This window comes from Euprymna scolopes, chromosome 16 (genome assembly GCF_053919585.1).
Source record: "Euprymna scolopes isolate OS-2025 chromosome 16, ASM5391958v1, whole genome shotgun sequence".
Lineage (NCBI taxonomy): Eukaryota > Metazoa > Mollusca > Cephalopoda > Sepiida > Sepiolidae > Euprymna > Euprymna scolopes.
Genome location: NC_136497.1, coordinates 26,190,502 through 26,216,452, shown reverse-complemented (window position 1 = coordinate 26,216,452; position 25,951 = coordinate 26,190,502). Strand labels below are relative to the sequence as shown.

At 36.6% G+C, this 25,951-nt stretch overlaps 1 protein-coding gene across 3 annotated transcripts in view; it reads left to right on the top strand.

Annotated features, from left to right (window-relative positions):
• The window catches only part of LOC145295892 (lysophosphatidic acid phosphatase type 6-like), a 232,033-nt gene that overhangs the window by 203,211 nt on the left and 2,871 nt on the right, over positions 1–25,951 (top strand). For all 3 annotated transcript variants that reach the window (XM_080141647.1, XM_080141648.1, XM_080141649.1), the window contains exons 9-11: positions 2,233–2,322; positions 9,575–9,740; positions 25,609–25,744. In XM_080141647.1, the coding sequence (XP_079997773.1) occupies positions 2,233–2,322; positions 9,575–9,740; positions 25,609–25,744 (392 nt within the window). The remainder of the gene's footprint in view (positions 1–2,232; positions 2,323–9,574; positions 9,741–25,608; positions 25,745–25,951) is intronic.

Sequence of the window (25,951 nt, the reverse complement as noted above, 5' to 3'; positions counted from 1 at the left end):
GAATCCCTCGAGCTTCTAGGCTTAACATTCACAAACCTTTATCTCTACAAAGCCACTATTCGCCCATGCATAAAATATTATCACATCTGGGCTGGTGCATCTGCGATTAGTCTCTCACTCATAGGGTTAAAAAGATGGTCACTAAGGTAATAGGTTTCACACTGTCGACCAAACTCCAACCACTGTCTCATTGCTGAAATGTGACATCCCTATGCTTGTTTTACAAGTACTTTAATGGTAAGTGCTTGGACAAACTTAAAGCACTAGTGAAATAAAAAAATATAAAATGACCTGGACATGTTTTATACTGTTTTTGCTCATTATCTTTACTTTTTAGTGAAACTAGTTCTCCAAATGCTCATTAGCTTTGCTGTAAAAACCTCCAACAAACCAGATAGGCAGCAAAATCCCACCCCTACTTTTTAGAGATCCTGAGATGCTGTAAAACCTTCTACTCGCATAACTTCTTCCCTCAAACTGCTAGACTTTGGAATTCCCTCCCAGGCCCCTGCTTCCCTGACGTTACTGACATGCAGAAGGTCAAGTGTGATGTGAACAGACATCTTGCTGCACAACTCCCTACATAGTATCCTTGCAAATCTGGTCTCAAATAGTAGCCCTTTATGACTTGGTGGCAATGTGCCTTGCTCGGGGTGAAAAACAGTATTAAAAACATAAAAAATTAATTTCTTGGTTGTCTTGCTTACTATTTGTTTTCTTATTTCTCTTGACCACATAAAATAGTTTCATCCGGAAGTTTGAAAGCAGCATATGTTTTACTTGCTAACTTTTGTTTGACAGGATCGAAATTCATACAAATAAATACCCATTGGTCCTTATTAGAGAGTGGATGATTCTATGAGAAGGGAGCATGAGTTGTCATGGATGCCAATGTAGACTATGAAATTAGCTCATTTAAGTTAAACTCCAGTTGCATTGATTGATGCTGTAATGCCATTTTGGAGATATATGAACTGACCTCCCTACCTTTCCTTCCTAATAAAATTGCACTTTGTGTTTAATGAACGTTTACACTGAGCTGTTTCTGTTATGAATTGATTGACATTATATAAAATAAAATTGGTTGGTATGCCTTAAAATAATTCAAACTTGCAGTTATTTCATCAATATTAAGAATAATTACAAAAAAAGATAAACAGGCACTAGTGCACTTTAACTAACTGGAAGTATTTTTTGTTTCCCTTTTCAGAAAAGTTCTAGTAGAGAAAAAGGAGACAATACAAATTTTAATAATTGTTTGAAATCAAATTTTTCTGCTAATTCAAAACAATTTCAGTAAAATGAAGTAATTCAACAGAAAACATTATTTAATCAAGTATTTATTGAATTGAATTTAAATTTTAAAATAATTTATGACCAGCAATGTTCCAAATATATTTTTTTATTTAAAAATGAACTTTTACATATTCCAAAAATTTTATACATTTTTCAAAATTTTTAATGAAATACAACATTTCGTTTAGATTATTATAAAATGGATGACTTGTATGTTTTTTTCTTTCTTTTAAGAAAATATAATTATTTAAACGAAAATGCAACAGTCAAATTAGACTATTTAAAAATGGTTGCAGTTTTTATTTTCAATAACTTTATTTGTAAAAGTTAAATTATGAATGTATTTATTTTTGTAAAGATAAATTTCTTTAATAAAATAAGAATTGTGACAAAATATACAATTAAAAAAATTCATTAAAATTTGAATTGTCTCCCCTTTTCCCTCCTCTTTTGAAAATGAAAACAAAAAAATACTTGTGGTTAGTTAAAGCACACACGTCCAGATAAATTAATTTCATTTGTGTGACAACAGTCATGGAAATAAGCGTCCAAGAGTGGCGTGTGTAACACTCAAACTCAAAACCCGACCAATAGGAAACAAAAAGGTGGCAGATGCAAATTAGGACGTGCCAGCATTTCTTTCATTGACTTTTTGCTCACTCGGATTCATTTTGTACGTATGGTTAATTCACGTGTCAGTCGAGGGGGGGGGGACGACAGATTTTTTATTTTCGTACGGTCAATTCGCATGTTAGTGGGAAAAAAGAAAAATGACAGATTTTTTTTTTTATTTTGTCTGCATGAAACGGTATTCGTCAGTTTATAACTTTAATTTGAACATTTGCAACAATTTCATGGAGAAAATATTTTCATTGCATTTTAATACATTCACCATCTCAAAATTCTTGCTATATGTTTTCTTGTTTTTGTTTTTAGAAAAGAAAACCTGACAGCATGTATGTTGTCGTGCGGAAAATTAATCAACATGTTCCTCGAACATTTAAAAATGGACACTGATGATGGCAAGTGAGTTGAGATTTTATATAATTTTTTTTTTTTTTAATTCCTCATCTACAATTTTAACAAAATAAAAAAAGAACTTAATAGATTTACTCTTCCGTCCCTCTTTCTCTCTTCCACAATTTAAATAAAAAGATACAAGTCATATTTTCTTCTCTGCTCCATCACAGATCTGCCTTCCTTTGTCCAGGCCAGTTTTCACAGATATCAAAAACATTTCAACATGACATCATTTAACCTTTTTTCTTTTCTGTTTGATCTATCTTTTGTGGTTACCTTTTTCATTAACTAGCAGTTCAGTCCAGCTTTACTCGGGCTCTATAACTTTATGTGCATATGTATATATATATATATATATATATATATATATGTATGTATGTGTGTGTGTATATATATATATATATATATATATTAAAAAGTTTGACTCGTATCCAGGTAACCTACATCTAAAATTTCAAGTGTTTAAACCCAAAATTGACGGAGGAGTTTGGTAGAGTTTTCAAAGGGCAAATCGTTGAATTTTGACCCCTTGACAGCCAGTCAAATTTCTGAAAACCAATTAAAAAGATTTTCCCAAATCTCAATACTCCTTATGTTAAATCTCGAGTCTGGAGACTGAAAATTGACAGAGTAGTTTAGTAAGGAAATGTACACATACAGACAATTTCACTTTTATAGATATACTAGCAGTTCAACCCAGCTTTGCTCGAGTCGGGTTCATAACTTGCCCTATATGTGAATACACTTTATGTAAGATTTCAAATGTTTAGACCAAAATTTGTCTGAGTAATTTCGTAGAGACCGAAATGGTCAAATTTTTAAAATTTTGACTCCAATTTTGACCCCTTAACATTTATTTTGGTCTCAAATCAAAATAAAATGTTTTATCCATGTCCAAGTTACCTACATCTAAAATTTCAAGTCTTTAGACCTAAAATTGGTGGAGGAATTTGGTAGAATCTGCAATGGTCAACTATTTCAACTTTGACTTTTTGGCAGCCAAATTTTCGGCCCAAAATTGATTAAAATGCTTTCTGCATGTCTGAATACCCGTTGTATAAATTTCAAATGTTTAGACTGAAAATTGGCTAAGTAGTTTGCTAGACACTGCAAAGGTAAAATTTTTTTAACTTTGACTCCTTGGCAGCTCAAATTTTCGACCCAAACCAATTAAAAAGCTTGCCCTATCTCTGAATACCCTTCAGATAAAATTTCAAATGTTTAGACCAGAAATTGTCTGAGTAGTTTGGTAGAGACCGAAAAGGTCAAATTTTTGTTAACTTTGATTCTAATTTTGACCCCTAACATTAATTTTTTGGTTCAAATCAAATTAAAAAGTTTGATCAATGTCCCACATGTCCTACATTTAAAATTTCAAGTGTTTAGACCCATAATTGACGAAGGAGTTTGGTAGAGTTTTCAAATGTCAAATTGTTGAACTTTGACCCCTTGACAGCCAAATTTCTGCTGAAAACTGATTAAAAAAATGTTCCCAAATCTCAATACCCCTTATGTTAAGTCGAGTTTCTAGACCGAAAATTGACAGTTATTAATGTACACACACACACACACAAGACATTTTCACTTTTATAGCTATAGATTTTTTGTTTATCAACATTTTGTTGAATTTCGTACTTGCATATTCTTCTACATTATTTTGTGTCTTCTCTATTGATATTATTTCATTTCGACTGCTAAAAAAAACCCACTTTAAACTAATTTCATCTTTAAAAGTGTTTATTTGGTTTTGCTCAATTCAAAGTTCTCTTTCTTTGGCAAACATTGTTTCTAGGCAAGAGTTATGCCCCTTGGTAACTATTGGTTAAGAAAGCCGACAATGATCTATATATCTATATAAGTTGGGAATGTGTGTGTGTGTGTGTGTAGGACAACTCTCAACCTATATACTCAACGAAATTTTGATCTACAGACTTGAAATTTAATATATATGGTATTCAAACACGTGGAAAAATTTTTTAATCAGTTTTCATCTGGAAAAAAGGGCTGCTAATGGGTCAAAATTGAAAAATTGGGAGGTCATCATATTTTTGTTTGTCAACTGTTTCATGACTACGCATGCAGGAATCGTTCACATGACTGACTGCTTCCTTATGTTAAGAATAAGTAGGTTTGAAAAGACTTTTTAAAAATCATGGCAAGCTGGTTTAATGGTTATCGTACTTGACTCACTGTCTTTAGGTTTTGATTTCGATCTTGGCTCGAGTATTTTTGTTTTTTTTTTTTACTTTCAAGAAGTAAACTGTTTAGAAGAAACATATAGTAGATAATAGATGATTTAAGTGCCATCAGCTTTAGTCAAAACCGAAACCAAAACTTATTAAGAATTATTGGTAAAATTATTTATGACAAGAAATAGAAGAACATAACATTTAAACGACCCAGATGTTAGCGCGACACACAAAAGAATACACACGCTATCGTAGTAATATATAGATGATTTGTAAAATATTTTCATAAATATTTTTATTTAAATTATTTTTTATAAATTAATAAAAGTTTTTAATTTGTTTCAGCTAAGGGTATATCTTCTATTTTTTGTTTTATATACTAATAACTTACTTCAATTCAATCATACCGCCATCTTGGAAATTTATCGATTATAGAATTTACTCATTAAAAAGGTGTTTTTCTTCAGATTGTGTCTGTAATATTAAGTAGATTTTAACTGCAAAACATTCAGCATGTCATAATCTTTAAAAAATAATTATCACCTAAAAAAAATTATTTCGTATTATTTGGATTCATTGGACTACTGTTCTCATCTTGAGTATGATTTTCACAACGTTTCGGTCGATGTAACCTCTGACCTTTTTCAGGTGTATCTTGACTGGGAACTATGTGTAAAGAGGTTGCATCGACTGAAACATTGTGAAAATGACACTCAAGATGAGAACAGTAGTCGAATGAATCCAAATAATACGAATAACCAATCCTCATCTCAAAAATTCAGAAACGTCAAAAACATTTTTATCGCACTTTAATGCAAATCTTAATCTTTGCCTTAATGTGTAGTATCTGTTCTGATACAATATGTTATGTTTCTGGTTAGTGCTGGAAAAATTCCTTTGAAGAGCTGAATTTTCCCCATCATTAAATATCAACGTTGTCTTACTCTGCCCTCTTGTGGTGATGGTGGGAGAGGAAAGGGGCAAAGTAAATAAGAATAGCAAACAGTAAATGATGAAAGTGCAGAAGAGTTAACAGTTCAAAATGCATAAACAAAAAAAAACACAAATGCCTTATATCCAAGTAGTAGAATTTTTTTATCTACCGACCTATAAATGAAATAATATTTTGAAAGAAAAAAAGTCATTTTCAGCATGTTAAAAGTATACAGGCTGGTAGATAATTAAATTTTACTGGCTTTGTTATAAGTAGGGCTACGACAAAAGAATATTCTTTTTTCTTTTGACTCTCGAGTATATATCCAACACAGTTAATCAACCGAGAACCACATCACTCTATATAAAAGCATATAAGATATCAATGGGTACACACTCGAGAGTCAAAATAATGAAAAGAATTTGCTGTTGTCCTAGCTCTAGTTATAAATCATTTATATTTTGTTGTTTTTACATTTTTTTATTGCTAACAATTCTGCACTTCTATCAAGCGAGTAAATAGTTATTTTAAAATGGGGAGGGATGCATAGATCTTTGTTTAAAACTAGAAAGTAAGAGAACCTGGATGCCGCACCTCCGTTAAAAGAAAAGCTTAGAAAAGTTCATTTTATTTGCTTGCAAAACAGATTTTAAAATAATTTTCAAATATTAGGCAAGCAATCTTAGTCGATATTTCAAACTAAACAGAAAGGAGTTTAGTTCGCTTCTGAACATTTCTAATTTCTTGTTACCTAATTGGTTTTGCTTTGTGCCTTGTGACATTTGTACCTAATTATATATGCAATAACATTTTTACCTTAAAATATGTACAATAACATAATAGTATGACCTTTTGATTGAAGAGATGACATTCTGTTTGGTCAGATGAGGTTGGGTCAGTGAGGTAAGTTGATAGTTGCACGTTATTTGCACATTGAATGTGGCAAATGTGTTTTATAGTCGAGATTGGAGGGAATTTAATTTGATTTGAATGAAATAAAACTTTTAATAGACGAAACGGCAAAGTTTAAAAAAGAACAAGAAAATAAAAAAATAAAAATTGTTTTATTAAAGATTTGTGTCTTGTCATTTCATTTTTTTTTTTTTTTTTTTTTTTTTTTTTTTCAACGTTCAGTTTCATATATCCCTGTTCAGCATGTATTTTAATTTTGGGGAAATGACCAATCATTGAATGTTTGTTTCTGGAATCTCAGATTACACTCTACCGGAAGAATAACATTCGGCTGTTTCTCATTGATGACTCTCTCGTGATACGCACACACATTCACTCGCACGCATATACACGCACACACACACACACACACACACACACACACACAAGTCAGCACAAGAGCAATAACTCTTTTAAAAATAAAACAGTTATTTCCGTTTAGTTAGCTGGAAAGGAGATTACATGATAACATTAAAAGATGCATGTATATCTTTTTCTTTTTTTTATGGAAATCGTTCAAAACAAAGCATGAAGCCACTTGATGTAAGGAGTGAACAAGAGTGAAAGCTGGTTATTGCAAAGACAGAAAATGCCTATTGATCTTAGTTGTGAAATGTCCAAGGTTATAGGTAGAAGGAAAACAGTGAGCAGGAAGAGTTCCACAACGTTGCAGCCCTTGGAAAGAAGCTACTGGAATAGGAATCTGTATTACAATGAAGTATTAAAACAGCAAATTAATGGCGACCTCTAGACCAACGAGTCAAACAAGCTGGAACAAAGGAAGCTGGGAATGGATCAGACAATTCTGAAGAAAACATGCAATAAAAGCATGGAGCCAATCAAATTACAGATATGTTTCTGTAATTTATCAAGAACCTTTAAATTGGACACAGATTCATCAGCCCAACAATAACCTGATAGTAGATTTTTAAAGGTAGAAAATAGTCTCGGGTGTGAGCAAGTGTTTTGAGTGATAGAGAGAACCGATTTGTTACAAAGGTTTGGTTTAAGTACGTATGAATTCCATTAGTTAAACGTGTCTATCACTTAACATTTTGAAGTTTTGTGACGTCTATCATACTGAAAGAATAAGTGCGATATATTAAGATTATAGTCTCACATTCCTCTCATAATTAATGCATATTAATAAAGTTGTTTCTCACTCTTCTTCTTCTTCTCACCTCTACGTGACCTAGACATTATTTTTTTATTATTTTTTGTTGAAACAAATCAGCCAGCATAATAGTTTGTTAATAGTTGAAAGAAAAAACGAGACACAGATTCACTAATCCAAATATGACAACAATACTCCATATATGGTCTGATATTAGATTTGTACAGATATAGAATAACCTACGGCGTGAGAAAGTGGTAGAGAGAACTGATTTTATGAGTAGAAAGAGTATTGGATTTAATATATGGATTCCAAGAAAGATTGTATGAGAAAGAAAGACCAAGTTTTAGTCTATTTTTCATTGAGAGCAGAACTATCTATAAGAATCTCAGGAAGACAAGCGACATACCTAAGATTGATGTAAATAGCCACGTATCTCCCAAATAATGAATCTTTTTCTTTAATTTTTAGATATTATACATCCAGGGGTCATGTCGATTAAAAAAAAAAAATAAATAAAAAAATATATCAACTTTGTGGGTGTTTGTTGTGTCTTTAAGTTTTAGCTTATACATATAAACTGACATTTGACCTTTATATAATAGATTATATGTTTGCATTCAGCTGAAATTTAATTTTTATCAATTTTGACTTTTAGGTTTATCTAATTTTGTAGCCTTAAATTTTTTATATGTAAATTTTTCCATTTGCATGTTTTTTGTTTCCAGTTTTATGAGATGAGGATTGACAAATTGAATTATTTGGACTATTATTTTCATTTTGGTTGTCATTTTCATAACGTTTCAGCAAATGTAACCTCCAACCTTTTTCAAGTTCATCTTTTCAAAGTTGGTCATTTTTGTTTAACTTAAGAACCTATACAGAATTTCAAACTAAAACTTTTATTTAATTGACAGGAGTGGATTGTCCTCATTCCATCAGTCCTTTCTAGGTAAAATTAATTATATTCTTGTTATTAGCTGTAGTGATAATGAACCTTCAACCTCCTGAAGATTGTCACTTAGAATAGGTTGTGAATCAACATTTTTAGCCATTACACCGTCATTCAATATGGACATTTCTTGTTTAGATATATAGTATTACTAGTTATTACTATATTGAAAGCTGTGTTTGGTTACTTCCTATTTTAAACATGTGAATTATTTAATCGAAAAAAAGCACCTAAAATACTCTCAGTATTCGCATGGGTAGCTAGATTATTTTCTTCCTTTTCTTCGCTTCAACAACAAGAGGAAAGGCATTCATTCTTAATATCAGCAGTAGTTCTTCTTTCTTCTTTAAATACAACAGAGACATTTGCTCTTAGTATTAGCAGTAGTCCCATTGTGGTGATGTGGAAGAATTGATCAGGAGGGAATTCAAAAAGGCTCTAAATTCCGTTTGATCACTGAACACTATTACAAAGTGGTGATCCTTCGTGCAGACATGGAAGGAGGAATGGAGAAACAATACTCCCAAAGGAGGGAGCATCATTGAAGACCCAACTTTGCGCCTCCCAAGTTTTACTACAAATAGGAAACAATGGCTAGCCGCAAACCAGATCAGAACAAGACACTGCAGGATTGCAGTAAACAAACACAAGGGGAGACAAATAGACTCCCCAAAGTACAAGGAAGCCTCCCCCACCCCCAGGACACAGACCACCTGATCCTACACTGTCCATCTATCCGAAGACAATTTCTCAGACTGGCTAAAAATAGTGGTATAGAGGTCTAACCCATATGATACTACAACGACAACTATTAGGAGTAGTAGTAGTAGTAGTTATTTCTCTTCATCAACAACAGTCCAGCAACAAGAGATGAACCAGTATGCAAACACATATACACAATATGACGTCCAAATACAAACTGATCCTCAAGCCAAAATCTCTCGTTATTTACATAATTTGGATTGCAAAAATGACGCACATGAAAAAAAAAATGGTCAGAGGTTACATCTGTCAAAACCACAGAAATGAAAATATTTTTATTTTTTATTGCGATTAAAAAATGAACAATTGTTAACTCTCTAATCATTTTTTGTTTTTTTTTGTTTTTCCTCTCTTAGCCATCGATTATATTTGTATTCCTGCCATGATTCTACCTTAATGGCTCTGCTCGGCGCCATTGGTATCTTTGACAATAAGTGGCCTCCCTTCGCAGCAGATCTACGTATCGAACTTTATGAGGATAGTGAGGGCCAACAGTTTGTCAAAGTCTTGTACCTAAATAAGGTATGGAACATTTATTTCTTTTGTAAGGGATGTAAAAATGGTGCAAACTATTCTGATTAATGAATTAATTTTATTAACTCATAGAATACCCGTCGCGGGATGGGTATTCATTTACTACCAATTTAAACATAAGTGTATAAACATCTCTGCATTTGAAAGCCTGGTGCAAAAGTGTAACATAACTTCTACCTACTCCCTTTCCCCCCTCCTTCTTTTTCACCCAGCCTATTCCTCTCTGGACATACACTCGTGAGCAAAAAAAATGGGCCAAACAAATTTTATACATTTTATTGCACTAAAAACTATATTCAACAAAGAATAATTGAACAAGGAAACTTAAAGAAGACTAATAACACAGAACAAGAATTTACTTTAATAAATGCTTAGGATGAAATTTGCATTCACTTTTTATTTCTTTAAAACATCAATCCTTTAAAACGTGGTCTCAACCAAAGTGGAACACTGAAAAGGAGATGCTATTCCATTCGCTTTGCACAGCTTCCTACAGTTTGTCATTGTTCTCAAAAGTTCTTCCAACCAACGCACGAGATATTATGGACCAAATATTATCGATTGGATTTAAATCGGGGCTTTGACCTGACCAAAATATCACATCAATTGAATTATCAGAAAAATATTTTTTTGTGACTTTAGCAATGTGTGCAGGGGTATTATCATGTTGAAAAATAATGTTCTGGGATATTCCCACCTTCTGGATATTTGGTAACAGTCCTGTTTCTAATATTCGAATGTATTCCTTTGTATTGATTGACTTCTCACATCTAATAAGTTTCTGCAGTAGAAGTTCCTCATACCATTATCCCTCCATTCCCGTGTTTAACTGCCATTTTTATGCAACTTGGCGAAAATCATGCTCCGGTTCTTCGCTTGCACCGTTCAGGAGCATCGGGAGCATCACTAACAAGAGAAAATCTTGATTCTATCTAACCAGAAAACATTATTGAACCTATCTGTATCTTTCTTGCCATAACACGAGAAAAATTTCTTTCTATCATTAATGTTCTTCTTAGATAAAAATGGCTTCTTTGCACGACTTTTAGAAGAAAATCACATTTCTTTCATTCATCTAGATATTGTATATCAAGAAAGAGAATTTCCAGCCCCTGTCTGGAATTCTTTGCTATGGTCAACATAAGTTTTCTTTCGATCCTTCAACACAGTTAATTTGTAGTCGTCCTTCAAAGTAGATGCTCTAGGGCAGCCAGATCCAGATTTCCCTTTTACCAAGCGTTTGACTTCGAACCTTTGACCAATTCGCTTCACTACAGAAAGAGATTTTTTCACATTTTCTTTTTTTCTTTTTTTTTTTTTTTTTTTACAGTGATCACCACTTATCAAGGCCCGGAAGCCACTCAGGGATAAGGGTTATTGCAAGTACATTACGTTAGTGTGGAGATTTGATGGAGTGTTTACTTAAGGGGGCGGTTCATTAGGAATTTGTTAACATTAGACTTGAAGACATTCAAGTTGTAGTTCAGAGGGAAGCAGGCAGACGGAACAGAGTTCCACAGGCGTGCAGTTCTAAGAAAGAAGCTTTGTTCATGGAATCCGCGTTTTGATTTAGGCACAGATATAGAGTGGGGGAAATTTTTCACAGTGGATTCAGCTAGACGGGTGTTTTTCGTGAAAGATTGGCGAGGGGGGACCAGGGATTGGAGTTCAGACGAGCACCTGCCATGAAAATAACGATAAAACAAGGATAGGCTCGCAACGTCTCTTCTGTGAGAGAAGGGTTGCAGGGTAGAGAAAAGGGCATCCCCCACTAAGCCACGAAGTCTATTTTGTACTCTGTCAAGGCATGATAGGCTGTTTTTGGCAGCTCCTGCCCAGATATGGCAACAGTATTCCATCCTTGGACGTACTTGGCTTTTATATAGATAGAGAATTGCATCAGTAGTGAGATATCTTCTGGAGCGGTAGAAGGATCCCACCATCTTTCCAGCGACCTTGGCAACAGACTTGATGTACGTGTTCCATTTCAGATCAGGAGTAAAGGTCAAACCCAGCAGCTTGTCAAAACACGGGGCCTCACCCAGACGAGAGCCATCCATCACAATTGATGCCAGCTGGGGATCAGAGCGTTGATGATGTAAGGATAGGAGTTTGGTTTTGGATGCATTAAAGGTAACTAGCCACATCTTCCCCCACTGAACCACGCGCTCGAGATCAGAGGAGAGAGAATCAGAGAGAACTTTGTCATTTACAGCCTTTGATGTGTTGCTGTAGATGGTCGTGTCATCAGCATAGATGTCAACGAATGATTTAAGTATGTGTTTAGGGAGGTCATTGATGTAGATCAGGAAGAGAGTTGGGCCCAGGATTGACTCCTGAGGGACTCCAGCATTTATATTGCAGGCCTCTGATTTTTGTCCATCTACCACTACTCTTATGAGCCTATCGGAGAGAAATGATTTAATGATTGAGAAAACATTTCCAGTTATACCGTAGCTGGAAATCTTGTGAAGTAGACCCTTATGCCATACCTTGTCAAAGGCCTTTGATATGTCAAGAGCAATTGTCCTAGAAAGGAAGCCTTTGTCAAGAGATTCACTAATCCTGTGGGATATAACCGTCAGCACATCTGCGGTAGATCTTGCAGAACGGAAACCATATTGTGTGTCACTAAGAAGGTTATTCCTGCTGAGGTGGTTGACTATTTCTCTAATCAAAAATCTGCTTGTAAGTCATTTTGGACTGCCTTAATCCTGCAATTCGGTTTTTTATATCTTTGCCAAGATGCGGTCTTACCATTTTTAGGATTAATTTTTTCACTTATTATTATATGCTATAATAATAATGATCTGCAAAATAGAAATTTTCAGTTAAAATTAACAAAAATTCATGGGAAAATATTGAAAATCGATTTCTTCCTTCTTTCACTCTTGGCCCATTTTTTTTTTCCTCATTAGTGTAGACACACGCATAATTCAAGTTAGCATAAGGGAAATAACTCTGTGAAAAAAAATCAGAGTTGCTTCTCTTCTGCAAAACATTATATTATGAGATTAAAAGATGCACAGACTTAGAACTAACTTAGATGATGTTGAATCATTTTTCCTAGTAAACACCCCGGATATCTTAGCATTAAGTGAAACTAATCTACACTCCTCCATTCCCCCTAAACACTTTAACATACCTGGTTATTTTCCACTCTGCCATAAGGACTCAGACAGACATATGCACGGACTTGGAGTCTATATTCGTAACACCCTCCCCCTGACTAGAGAAACAAAGCTAGAATCAAACTAGCAGGCCTTTATTTGCTTCAGACTAAACATGCAACATATTAGCTACTTGTATTTTCTCTACCGTTCTCCTCAACTCAGGACTGTACCCTAATAAACAAAGTCTCTGACAGCATAGATATAGCACCCTCTCTTGATAATAGCACACAAGTACATGTATTTGGTGACTTCAATGTCCACCACAGTAACTGGCTTGGATTCTCTACTTACAGACATAGCTGGTAGCACAATACATAGCTTCTCTATATCTCATTCCCTGTCACAGACGGTTACATTTTCGACACGTTTCCTAGACCAGCAAGATCAACATACCTCACTTCTGGATCTATTTCTGACCACAGTTCCTGATGATTATATAACGAATGCTCACAGCCCACTCAGGAATGCTGATCACGCTGTGATAATGGTAGAAATCGCCCTAAATTCTCGACCCTGACTGCTGGAAAACTACTTCTGTGGGCGCAGTTTTCAAGAATTCTGGCGAAAAAACTGACCTATTAAATTATCGCCTCATTAGCCTCCCGCTTTTCGCCAAAATATTTGAGTCCATAATTAATCAAGCTCTAGTCCATCGTCTTACAGCTGCTAAACTCCTGACCGACAATCAATATGGTTTTAGGCAAGCCCGTTCGACAGCAGATATCCTAACTGTAATCTCTGAACATATATACCGCTCAGTGGACAAAGTAGGGGAGGGTAGAGTGGTAGCCCTCGATATATAAGGCTTTTGACAGTGCTTGATGGTCTTCTAAGGAAAATTAGATCATATCGTATCACTGGAAGAATACATAATGTAATTAAATCCTTCTTAAGAGAAAAATCCAAGTTGTTTTCGAAGGTCATACATCTAAACAATATGATATAAATGCGGAAGTACCTCGGGTTTATCCTTTGACCTTTATCATTCCTGATATTCATAAATGACCTCCTTGATAAATTTTTATCTGAGATAGGCATATTTACTGATGACACCACTCTCTACAACAGGCACGAGGGGAGAACAAATGAACACATATCTAAGGAAATGGCAGAAACACTAGAGGAAGACCTCCAATCTGTAGTGGAATGGGGACAAAAATCGATGGTCACATGCAATGCTGGCAAGACTAAATTTGTTTCTTTCAATAATTACAAGAAACCTTTTCTACCACCAATAGCAATGGCCAAGAACACATTACCTGAAAGTACTTCCTTTAAACTCCTTGGCCTAACATTTACAGGGAACATGAACTGGAATAGATACATTGAGAGCATTGCCAAGGCTGCTGTGAAGAAGGTAGGCTCTCTTTACCATGCTAGAAAACTACATATGCCTGAAAGTATCTTGTACCTCTATAAGACAACCATTCGCCCGTGTATGGAGTACTGTTGATATATTTGGGCTGGTGCATCTGCTACTTGTCTCTTACTCCTGGACAGGGTTCAAGAGTCGCCAACGTGAGAAGTCTTGAACTGTCATCTAGGCTTCAGCCTTTGTCTCATCGACGAAATGTTGCATCCCTCTGCCTGTTCTACAAGTACTTTGAATTATATTCGTCATGTGATGTAAGTAGCAGAACTTAATTATCTTCCCTGTCAACTTTTTAGTAAGCGTAATTATATTGAATTCGCTTCTTTTTACAAATTTCTTTTTTCATTAATAATTATTTTTCTCTCTCATCGTTTTCCATAATTTTTGGATATGTTACTATTTGAGATCTGACAATTATGTAGATACCATTTGTTTCATTTGAAATTCCATATTTTTTTCATTTGTATAATATAGTAGAGCCATAATATTTAATTCAGGTAGTTCTAAGTTCAGGGGAAGATTAACCTTTCTTATTTTTTTTTTTATTTAAAAAAAATTTTTTTTTAAATTTCATTTTCACCCCAAACAAGGCACAGTGCTACTTTGATGTAGGGGGCTTTTACCTGGGACATGATTTGCAGGGGTAATAGGGAGTTAAGCAGCAAGATGTCTGTTTACATTGCACTTGAATTTCTGCATATCAATACAGTTAGGGAAGCAGGAACCCAGACGGGAATTCCAAAATCCGAAGGGAGAAATTATTAGTGGGATTTTGCTGCTTGTCGGGTTTGTCGGGGGTATTTACGTCGAGGGGGTACAAGGGCTTGTAGTTTATCGGAACACATACCATTAAAATACTCGTAAATCAGGCAGCAGGATGCAACATTTCATTGATGGGACAGAGGTTGAAGCCAAGCTGAAAGTGCGGGACCTATTAGGTTAACAACATTCTTTTGAAATCTGTCAAGGGTGAGACTAGTAGCAGATGCACCAGCCTAAATGTGGCAACAATACTCCATGCATGGGCGAATGGTGGCCTTGTAGAGTCTCAGGCTTAAGTAACTTTCTAGCACGGTAGAGAGAGACTTGACAATGCCCTCAATGTATCTATTTCAACTCATGTTTCCTGTGAATGTTAAAACAGGGAGTTTGAATGAAGTACTTTCAGATAATGTATCATTAGCCATGGATATTAGTGGTTGAGAAGGTTTCTTGTAATTATTAAAGGAAACAAGCTTAGTTTTGGTAGCATTGAATGTTACCGTTCATTTTTGTCCCCATTCCATTACAGACTGGAGGTCTTCCTCTAGTGTTTTCGCCATTGCTTTGGATATGTGTTGGTTCATTTTCCTCTCATGTCTGTTATAGAGTGTGGTGTTATCAGCAAATATACCCATTGGGAGACAATTTTGTCAGGGAGGTCATTTATGAATATCAGGAATAATAAAGATCCAAGGGTTGTCCCCTGAGGCACACGCATATTTATGATATTGTTTTAACGTACAATCATCGAGGACAATATTGATTTTTTTTCTTATTTTAAGAAAGATTTAATTATGTTAATACCATAAGATCTGATTTTCATGAGAAGACCATCATGCCATGCCCTGTCAAAAACCTTAGATATATCTAGGGCTACTATCCTAGTCTCCTCTGCCTCATCCTGTGCATGGTATATATGTTCAGAGATTACAGTTAGGATATATGCAATATAATGGGCTTGCCTAAATTCATTCTGTTGGTCGGACAGAAGTTTAGTAGTTGTGAAGTGGTGGACTAGAATTTGATTCATTAAGGATTCAAATATTTTGGTGTAATAATTATGGGGTAATAATTGAGTAGGTCAGCTCTTTCACCGGTATTCTTGTAAACTGGTAACACAAAAGCAGTCAGGAAAACAAAATCTCGTAGGGCATTTATTGAAAAGTTTTAAGAGAACTGGAGCAACCTCAGCAGAACCTTTATTTTAATAGTATAGCTGGGATGATATCAGGTCCACATGTTTTTGAGGTGTCTAGTTTTTTATGATATAATGTACTTGAGAAGAAGTGATTTTCAGATCATCTAGTGTGGTTTCTGTCCACAAAGAAAATTCCGGAATGAAGTGGTTTGCTGCATCCAAAGGCAAACCGATGCGCAAGCAGATTAGCCCTGCGTGCAAACAACTTCAAGCTTGTTGGGTAGTGGGGGAATTGTTGATTGCCCAATATTTACTACACTGGTATAAATTTCCCAGAAATCATGAGCTCCTAGTTTCTCGACTTCAATGCATTTTCCGGTGGTTTTGGTATATTCTCTCTTAGCTTTGGCTATTTCTTTCTTACAATTACTTCTAGCTTCTATAAATTTTTGTCTATTTGTACTGGATCTATGTCAAATTTGCTGTATGCATGCTGCCTTTGAGCAATGGCAGCTGTGCGGGTAGAAGTAAACCATTGGGGAGAGTTAGATTTTCTATGGAACAGAAAGCATTATTAAAGAGTTGATATACAGTAGCCAGACAAACTGTCAAACCTGTCATACAAGAGTGGCTGGTCTATTTGTCTAAGCATACATGGTAAACAAGCGCCTCCAGGATGCCCAGTTTTAGGGTAAGGGAATGAGCCATAAGTGAGGGATAGTGTTCATTACCCAAGCACTAGGCATCACTAATGACTCTCTGTAATCGCACCTTTGCCTCTGGCTAACAGGTAAAGAAGGAATATGGAAACCGGGCGATAAGCTTATCTACTCCAATTTAAGCAATTTAGGTTTAAAAATCAGCAAAATATTTATTTAACTTTAACTTTGACTATTAATAATATATATGTAAAGTTCTGAACAAAGCATCCAACAACTGATAACTCCGACAACTATGCATGATTCGCACAAAGGCTGCTAGGAGTTCATCATTTCTTATATTCGATAGGAAAAAAAAATGAATTAAAAAAAAAATGAACAAAAATATGTAAAATTGGTTATGGAAAAGTAAACAAAGAATTTGTGTCTATTTCCAATGCCAAAAACGATTCTTTTGTCTTATTTGATTTTTTTTAAAGCAGACAATCTATCGTTGTGGCCATGTCACTAGTAATGGGCTGACGTTATCCGCCTAATAGTCAGGGACCCGAACCTTGGATTAACCACTAAGGAGGCTGTTCTATCAGCAGGTGCAAAATTTGGTGAATGGATTCTGAACCATGCAGTAGTTTCTGGTGAGGCCTCTCGATGACATACTAGTGGGTAATTGTTACAACTTTACCTTATCATGTGCTACAAAAAAAAAAAAAAATTTCTGTCTTTTTCTCTCTTACTTTTCCTCTCTGTCCTGCTCTAACCAAGTCTGTCGACCTGTTCCACAAATGCCAAAACCTCAACATGATATATCTCCAGAAAAAAAAACATGAATAAACCTAGAACCCCATTCTCCAACGTAGACCCCTACTACCATGTCTCCTTCTCCAACATCAGGGGTCTACGTTCCAACCTTCCAGAGGTTGAAACCCAATTACAGGAGATAAAACTGGACATATTCTTTCTAAGCGAAACTGGCATAGGGCCGACCACTTCCCTAGATGAGTTCATAATTAAAGGATACTCCAACCTAACATCTAAATCTGACCCCTAAGATCGCCATGGGCATGGAATATGTGCCTACATTAAAGATGGCTTTCCATGTGGTAGGGATATCTCTAGAGAAGACCCTAATTTACCTTATATGTGCTTCTGGGTTGTACTTACCTACACCACCACATTTCTATTTGCCCTCTATCACCCTCAAATGGAGACAAGGCACAACTGGATTATCTTTTTATGAATAAGAAGTGGATCAATAGCTGTCATAACTGTGAAGCTTATAGCAGTTTCTATGGTATGTCTACTGATCATAGGATAGTAACCTCTAAGTTGAAGTTAAGCATACGCACGAACAAAACTAAAAAATCATCTAGACAGCCCTACAACTGGTCAACATTGTCACATGACAATCAGATCAAACAGAGATTCATCTTCGAACTGCGAAACAGGTTTGATGCTTTACAAGCACAAGAGCAGGAACCAACTGCTAATACGACCTATGAAAACTTTGTTAGATCGCACCAAGAAGCAGCAAAGAAGTGTATACCTCTGAAGCCCAAGGTAAAGCGAAAAGTACCGTGGGAAAATGATAAAATAATAATAAAACGAGTAAAGTTAAAAAACATAATCAAAAAGCAACATAAATACCCCACTCAACAGAATACAAAATTAAGGAAGCAGACGCTTCAAGAGCTTAGTATGATGTACCTATCAGAACAACAGAAGTTCAAGAACAAATAGATCGAATCCAGAATACAGCAAATAACAAACAATCCTATCTGGCTTGGCAAGTAGTAAATGAGATATCTGGGCGCAAATGACCTGCCAAAGCTAAGTTAAAGGCAAACACTCTGGAAAATGCATGCTCGAAATGGAAAGCACATTTTGAAACAAACCAGAAGTAAAAGACCAACCAATTCAGCCGATTGTTGTACAGGAACTCGATATTGAGAAGGGTGATTTTACAATGGAGGAACTTCTAAATGTACTAAAGAAGACCAAGAATCGTAAAGCTGCGGGTTTAGATAACATACCTCCTGAAGTATGGAAGACAGGTGGTTTCAATGACATACTTCTTAAATTCATGCAATTCTGTATATAATCAAAGAATTATTAATATATGGAGAGAAGGATGCATACTTCCCTTCCCCAAGAAGGGTGACCTAAGCATACCAAACAACTACAGAGGAATAACACTCACTCCAATTGCAGCAAAAATCTACAATACCATGCTTCTCAACCGTATTCAACCAAAGATCGAAGAAATGCTCAGGAAGAACCAAAATGGATTTAGAAAGAATCGCTTTACTACTAGTCAAATACTTACTGTTAGGAGACTGATTGAAGGAGTCAAAGCAAAAAACATTGAAGCAGTCATGATCTTTGTAGATTTCTCCAAAGCATTCGACTCTGTACATAGAGAAAAAATGGGCAGCATATTAAAAGCATATGGCATTCCAAATGAAGTCATTAATGCTATCATGATGCTATATGAGCACACTCAAGCAATGGTCAGGTCCCCAGATGGGGACACTGAATTTTTCGACATCTGCACTGGGGTTCTACAAGGAGATGCTCTTGCCCCTTTTCTTTTCATAGTCTATCTTGACTTTGTACTTCGCACCTCTGTTGATATACATACATAAATGCGGATAAGACAAAGCTAATGACTTTCAATGTGAAGGGAGAGATCAGGGCTTTGGTTGGATCAATACTGAAAGAAGTCGCTGAGTTTACGTATCTGGGCAGCAACATAGTTTCCACAGAGAGAGATATCGGAATTCGCATCTCAAAAGCATAGACCGCATTGGATGGGCTTCATTCAGTATGGACTTCGAGACTGGTTGACAAACTGAAAAGGCAGTTCTTCATGGCAGTGGTAGAATCTGTCCTTGTTTACGGTGCTACAACCTGGACACTCACCAAAAGATTGGAAAGAAAACTAGACGGCACATACACCCATATGCTAAGAACAATATTAAATATATCTTGGCAAAATCATCCCACGAAGCAGCAACTTTATGGTAATCTACCTGCCATATCTAATACCATCAGAGAAAGACACCTACGATTTGCCGGTCATTGTTTGAGGAGCAAGCATAAATTGGTGAGTGATGTATTGCTATGGACTCCACGACACGGACGCGCAATCAGAGGACGACCTAGATCCACGTACATCCAGCAAATAACACACGACGCCAACTGTGAACCTGAAGATCTGTGGCAACTGATGGAAGACAGGAAACTCTGGAGAGGAAGAGTCACATTGGTCCGGGCAAGGAGCCCGTCATGATGATGATGATGATGATGATCTATCACCCCCGACAACTGTGGGGTTACTATCTCTAAGAAGAAAATTAACCACATCCTGTCTGCTCATCTTTCGGCTAACATTCATATTTGTGATGGCTTCAATGTCCATAATGTGGAATGGCTGACTCACTCAAATAAGACAGATGATGAGGGGAGGTTCTGCCATGATTTTGCCATTGCCTATGACCTCACTAAGATTGTTCATGAACCCACCTGCATGCCCGATACTACCGGTCAGTATGAAAGCCTTCTAGATCTTTTTCTCATAACTTCCCCTGAGCTATGTTCATGTTCCATTCTATCTTCTCTGGGATCCTCCGACCACGCCGTTGTATCAGTTAAGATAAAAAGGAAATTCAATAAGTCTTCAGACATACCTTTCCACTATACTGTATAGCGATACTCTATGGCTGACTAGGATAGCTTCCGTACATTCATATCTGATTTACCTTTGCATTCCATGTTTAAAAAGGATGTGTCCTCCATAGTATCAGATCTGACCGAATGGTTAATTGTAGGCATAGACAGATTCATACCATCTAAAAAGTTCCAACAAAAACCTAATAGCCAGCCATGGTTCTCCCCAGAATGTGCTGCTGCCATCGTGCACAGAAGTCACTTTTTCCGTAGCTAACAACGTAATAGATGCACTAAAGCTGCTTTCAGGACTGCCAGCAACCACTGTAAAATAGTAATAAAAATGCAAGAGAGCTATATGCTCAGTCCGTTAAATCCAAAGTAGCTGAGCAGCGGCTTCGTTCCCACCAGTTTTGGCAAATAGCAAACAGGATCTTGAACAGAAGCGTGCGTTCTATCACAACCGTCATCAATGGACCTGAGCTCATCTCGTCAGCATTAAACAAGGCCAAACTATTTGCCAAGAATTTGCAGCTAATTCTACTCTATGCGACGAAGGCCATCAGCTCCCTGTATTTCCTCCTATAACAGACAACACGCTATGCAACATACAGATATCTGTGCGTGAAGTCGCCAAGCTAATCAAGAACCTTGATTCCAGTAAAGCTACTGGCCCTGACGGCATCCCAATTATAGTGTTAAAAAAGCTTCAACCAGAACTTGCTCCCATACTTACAAAACTGTTTAAGCGTTGCTTTAAGGAGAAGTGCTTTCCAACACCCTGGAAAACCTCATCAGTATGCCCTGTATTTAAGAATTCAGGTGATAAGTCATCTCCCTCTCAGTACAGACCAATTCTCCTGTGTCAGTAGAAATAACCTTCTTAGTGACATGCAATACGGTTTCCATTCTGCTAGATCTACAGCAGATTTGCTAATGATTATATCTCATAGGATTAGTGAATCTCTCGACAAAGGCTTCCTTTCTAGGGCAATTGCTCTTGACATATCAAAGGCCTTCGATAAGGTATGGCATAAGGGCCTACTTCACAAGATTTCCAGCTATGGTATAACTGGAAATATTTTCTCAATTATTAAATCCTTTCTCTCTTATGGAAGAATAGTGCTGATGGGCAGAAATCAGAGGCCCACAGTATTAATGCTGGAGTCCCTCAAGGGTCCATCCTGGGCCCAACTCTCTTCCTGATCTACATCAATGATCTCCCAAAAGATATACTTAAATCATTCGTTGACATCTATGCTGATGACACGACCATCTATGGCAACACTTCAAAGGCCGTAAATGACAAAGTTCTCTCTGATTCTCTCTCCTGTGATCTTGAGCACGTGGTACAGTGGGGGAAGAGGTGGCTGGTTACTTTTAATGCATCTAAAACCAAGCTCCTATCTTTACATCGTCAATGCTCTGATCCCCAGCTGGCATCAATTGAAATGGATGGCTCTCGTCTTGGGGAGGCTCCATGTTTTGTCAAGCTTCTGGGTTTGACCTTTAATCCTGATCTGAAATGGAACACGTACATCAGGTCTGTTACCAAGGTCGTTGGGAGGATGGTGGGATCCTTCTACCGCTCCAGAAGATATCTCACTGCTGATACAATTCTCTATCTGTATAAAAGCTTGGCTTAGTGGGGATGCCCTTTTCTCTTCCCTGCAACCTCTCTCCCACAGAAGAGACGTTGCGAGCTTGTCTTTGTTTTATCGTCATTTTCGGGGCAAGTGCTCGTCTGAGCTCCAATCTCTGGTCCCCCCCCTTGCCAATCTTTCACGAAAAACATCTCTGGCTGAACCGCCCCCTTAAGTAAGACACTTTATCAAATCTCCAATACTAACGATTACTATGATACTATCCCATTGATTACTGTACGCGCAATAACCCTTATCCCCGAGTGGCTTCCGGGCCTTGATAAGTGGTGACCTCCATGTAAAAAAAAAAAAAGGATCCTTCTACCGCTCCAGAAGATATCTCACTGCTGGTGCAATTCTCTATCTATATAAAAGCCAAGTACGTCCAAGGATGTAATACTGTTGCCACATCTGGGCAGGAGCTGCTAAAAACAGCTTATTCTGCCTTGAAAGAGTACAAAACAGACTTCATGGCTTAGTGGGGGATGCCCTTTTCTCTTCCCTGCAACTTCTCTCCCACAGAAGAGATGTTGCGAGCTTGTCTTTGTTTTATCGTTATTTTCGTGGCAAGTGCTCGTCTGAGCTCCAATCCCTGGTCCCCCCTCGCCAATCTTTCACGATGACCACCCGTCTAGCTGAAACCACTGTCAAAAATTTTACCCACTCTTTAACTGTACCAAAATCAAAACGTAGATTCCATGAACAAAGCTTCTTTCTTAGAAGTGCACGCCTGCGGAACTCTGTTCCGTTTGCCTGTTTCCCACCTGACTACAACTTGGATGTCTTCAAGTCCAACATAAACAACTTCCTGATGAACCACCCCATTAAGTAAGACACTTTATCAAATCTCCAATACTAATGATTACTACGATACTATCCCATTGATTACTGTACATGCAATAACCCTTATCTCCGAATGACTTCCATGTAAAAAAAAAAAAAAAAATCTTTCATTGCTGATTATAATGATAAAATAATATTGATTTATTGATTTTAAACGACCTGTAAGACTAAAATCTATGGATCATCCCCTACAAGTGTCTTTTTACGTTTGAGAAAATATCTGCACATTTAACATGTGTTTCTATGGTAATCAGGAAAAATAGCAACTTTATGGTTAAATGTTTAGAAGTTTATAAAGAATCGGAATCAGAAATTGTATCGAAATTGGGAATTTAGTACGGAATCAGTAATTGTATTAGAATCGGGGATAAATATTGGTATCATACCATCACTAATATATATATATATATATATATAGTGGCAAAAGTAATGAAAAACGTGACTTACACAAGTGACGGTGCCTCTGTCTATCCTATTGCATAATGGAATTAAGAAAGGGACTTTCATGCAAAGACGGTTTCTTAATATACATGTGGCAATAATTTGCATATGAGGACAATGATTGGTGTGAAAAGGAATGAAGGGGAAAGCACAGGATAGTCTTCTTTTTTGGACAGTTGAGAGAACAAGAGACAGTGAGAACAGTCGGTGAAGATTACAGTTGAAGTTGAGTTGGCAAGGAGTTTGGATGAATATTTTTTTTTTAAATTTTTGTTTCATTCAAGCTATCTCTGTCTAATTTTTATTTATTTCTCTATTGATTATTTCACTTTGTTTTTTGATTTTCACTTTGTTTTTTGTCTATGGCGATGAAGATGTGATGGCCTGGCTCAAAAAGGTGTGACTTGTTGCAAAACTACAGCAAATAGATGATGTGGCAAGCCTTCTATTGTTATATTTGGAGGGAGATGAGCTCCAATTCTATCTGGAGATGGATGAAGGTCATCAGACGAACGTCGACTTGATTGAAGCCCGGTTAAAGGAGTCTTTCATAGGCGGAGCATTCACTACATATTCAAAGCTTAAAAAAGTCAAGTGGGTTGTAGAACGTGTGGACGTAGATGTCAACAAAATACAACAACTTCCAGGAATCGCTAGATTCACAGCAAAAGGGCTCGAGACTGCAATGTAACTAGCATTTGTAACTCGGTTCCCCAACAACATTTCAATGGAGTTGCAAGAGGCAGCGGACATTGATATTTTGACTGTGGGTGATTTGCTGGCATGAGCTAGGGTACTCACACGATATGGAGCTGAGGATGTTGTTGCAGCCACTTTGAAGTAAGGTTAAAGTTCCACTCATCTGTTATAGATGCAGTGACTAGGATCATACAGACAAAGACTGCGCAACTGTGATAGCATAAGCGTTCAAAGGTCACGACATAAACTACAATTTTTTAAGTGCAATTAAATCGACCACTTTGCCACAGAATGTCAAGGAAATGATTCTGAGAAAAAGATGTCAGTGCCAGTCTACTCCCCATGCAAGTGAAAAACTAGGTGCATCTAGTCGTGACGGACAACGATGCACAGCCCTAGTTGACACTGGCTGTTCTAAAACTGATGAACAAGGCGGTATGTCATCAGTGGAGACGCCAAGCTTTTAAGGTAATGACCGCAGATTGAAAGGTTATGAGATGGCCAAGTCGAGCTTACAGTGGGCAACCTGAATCCTTTGCAACTGGAGGTTTTAGTTGTCGAAGGAAAACTGCTAGGCTTTGACTATTTGCTGAGATTTGATGCATTTAAGAAGTTGGGGCGAGTACATTTTACTGAATCTGGTGAGGTTCACTTCCTCATGGAAAACGTAGCTAGGTGTGCTGCGATTAACATTGATGAGTCAAACTTCAGTGCTGTATTTGACTGACAAAAGAAAAAATGAATTGCCATATGGAAATGGACGGATGGACAAACACCAAGGTAATTGAAAAATAGAATATGTCAAGCATATTTGGGCCGAATGTGAAAAAGAAATAGATTTATGGCTGAAAAATGGATGGTTGGTGCCATATCCAAAAGAAGAGCTAGGTTCAGCTAAAGCCTTAATTCCATTAATGGTGGTAGTGCAGATGAATGAAAACAGTGAGATCCATGATAGACTACAGAGAGCTCAATGACTTTGTTGATTCATTTACAGCAAATGCAGATGCATGTCCACAGAAGTTGCAGGAATGGTATATCTCTGGTGATTCTCCTGATAGCGTTGGTAATGTTCTTCTTTAATTGGTCTAGATTGTGAGGATTATTTGCATAGACTTTCTGTTTTAAAGTCTCCCAAAGATAAAAATCACATGATGACAAGTCCGGGGAACATGGTGTTTGAAAAAGAATTGCATTTTGTTTTGTGGTGTCAGTTGGTCGTTAAGAGAAAGATTAGATAGATTGGGCTACTTTTAAGTGGGCCACCCTGTATAATGCCAGCTTATTGTAAATGAATGTTTAATCTTATGTTAACCCAATGTTTTGCTTTATCCTCTTTCCATCATGCATGTTGAATTGGTTGATACAATACACACAAAGAATGCTCGCTATCTATGAAAATAAAAACGAAAGAACTGTTCATAATGATACTCATACTTTAAATCTTTATCGTCATACAGAATATGATCAGCCGTGGCTGTAAAGAGATCTACGCTCCCTTTGAAACATTTGTGAAAGGATTATCCCCGATGGCCGTTGATGCAGAATCCTACGCAGCTGTATGTTGCTGTAAAGAAATCGAAAAAATTGCTCAAGGTAATAATCATTCTCATTCATCATTTGAGTAAAGCTATTATTCCAGGTATTTGCATTCAGCATTATTTCACTTTTAAAGTGTTTAATTGTGAAATTTAAGTAAAAGTACTTATATCCCCCAAGTGTCATTTATGAAAATGCGGTACTTATGCAAATGAAAGTTTCCTGATTTTTTTTTTTTTTTTTTTTGTGAAAATGCTGTCCAAT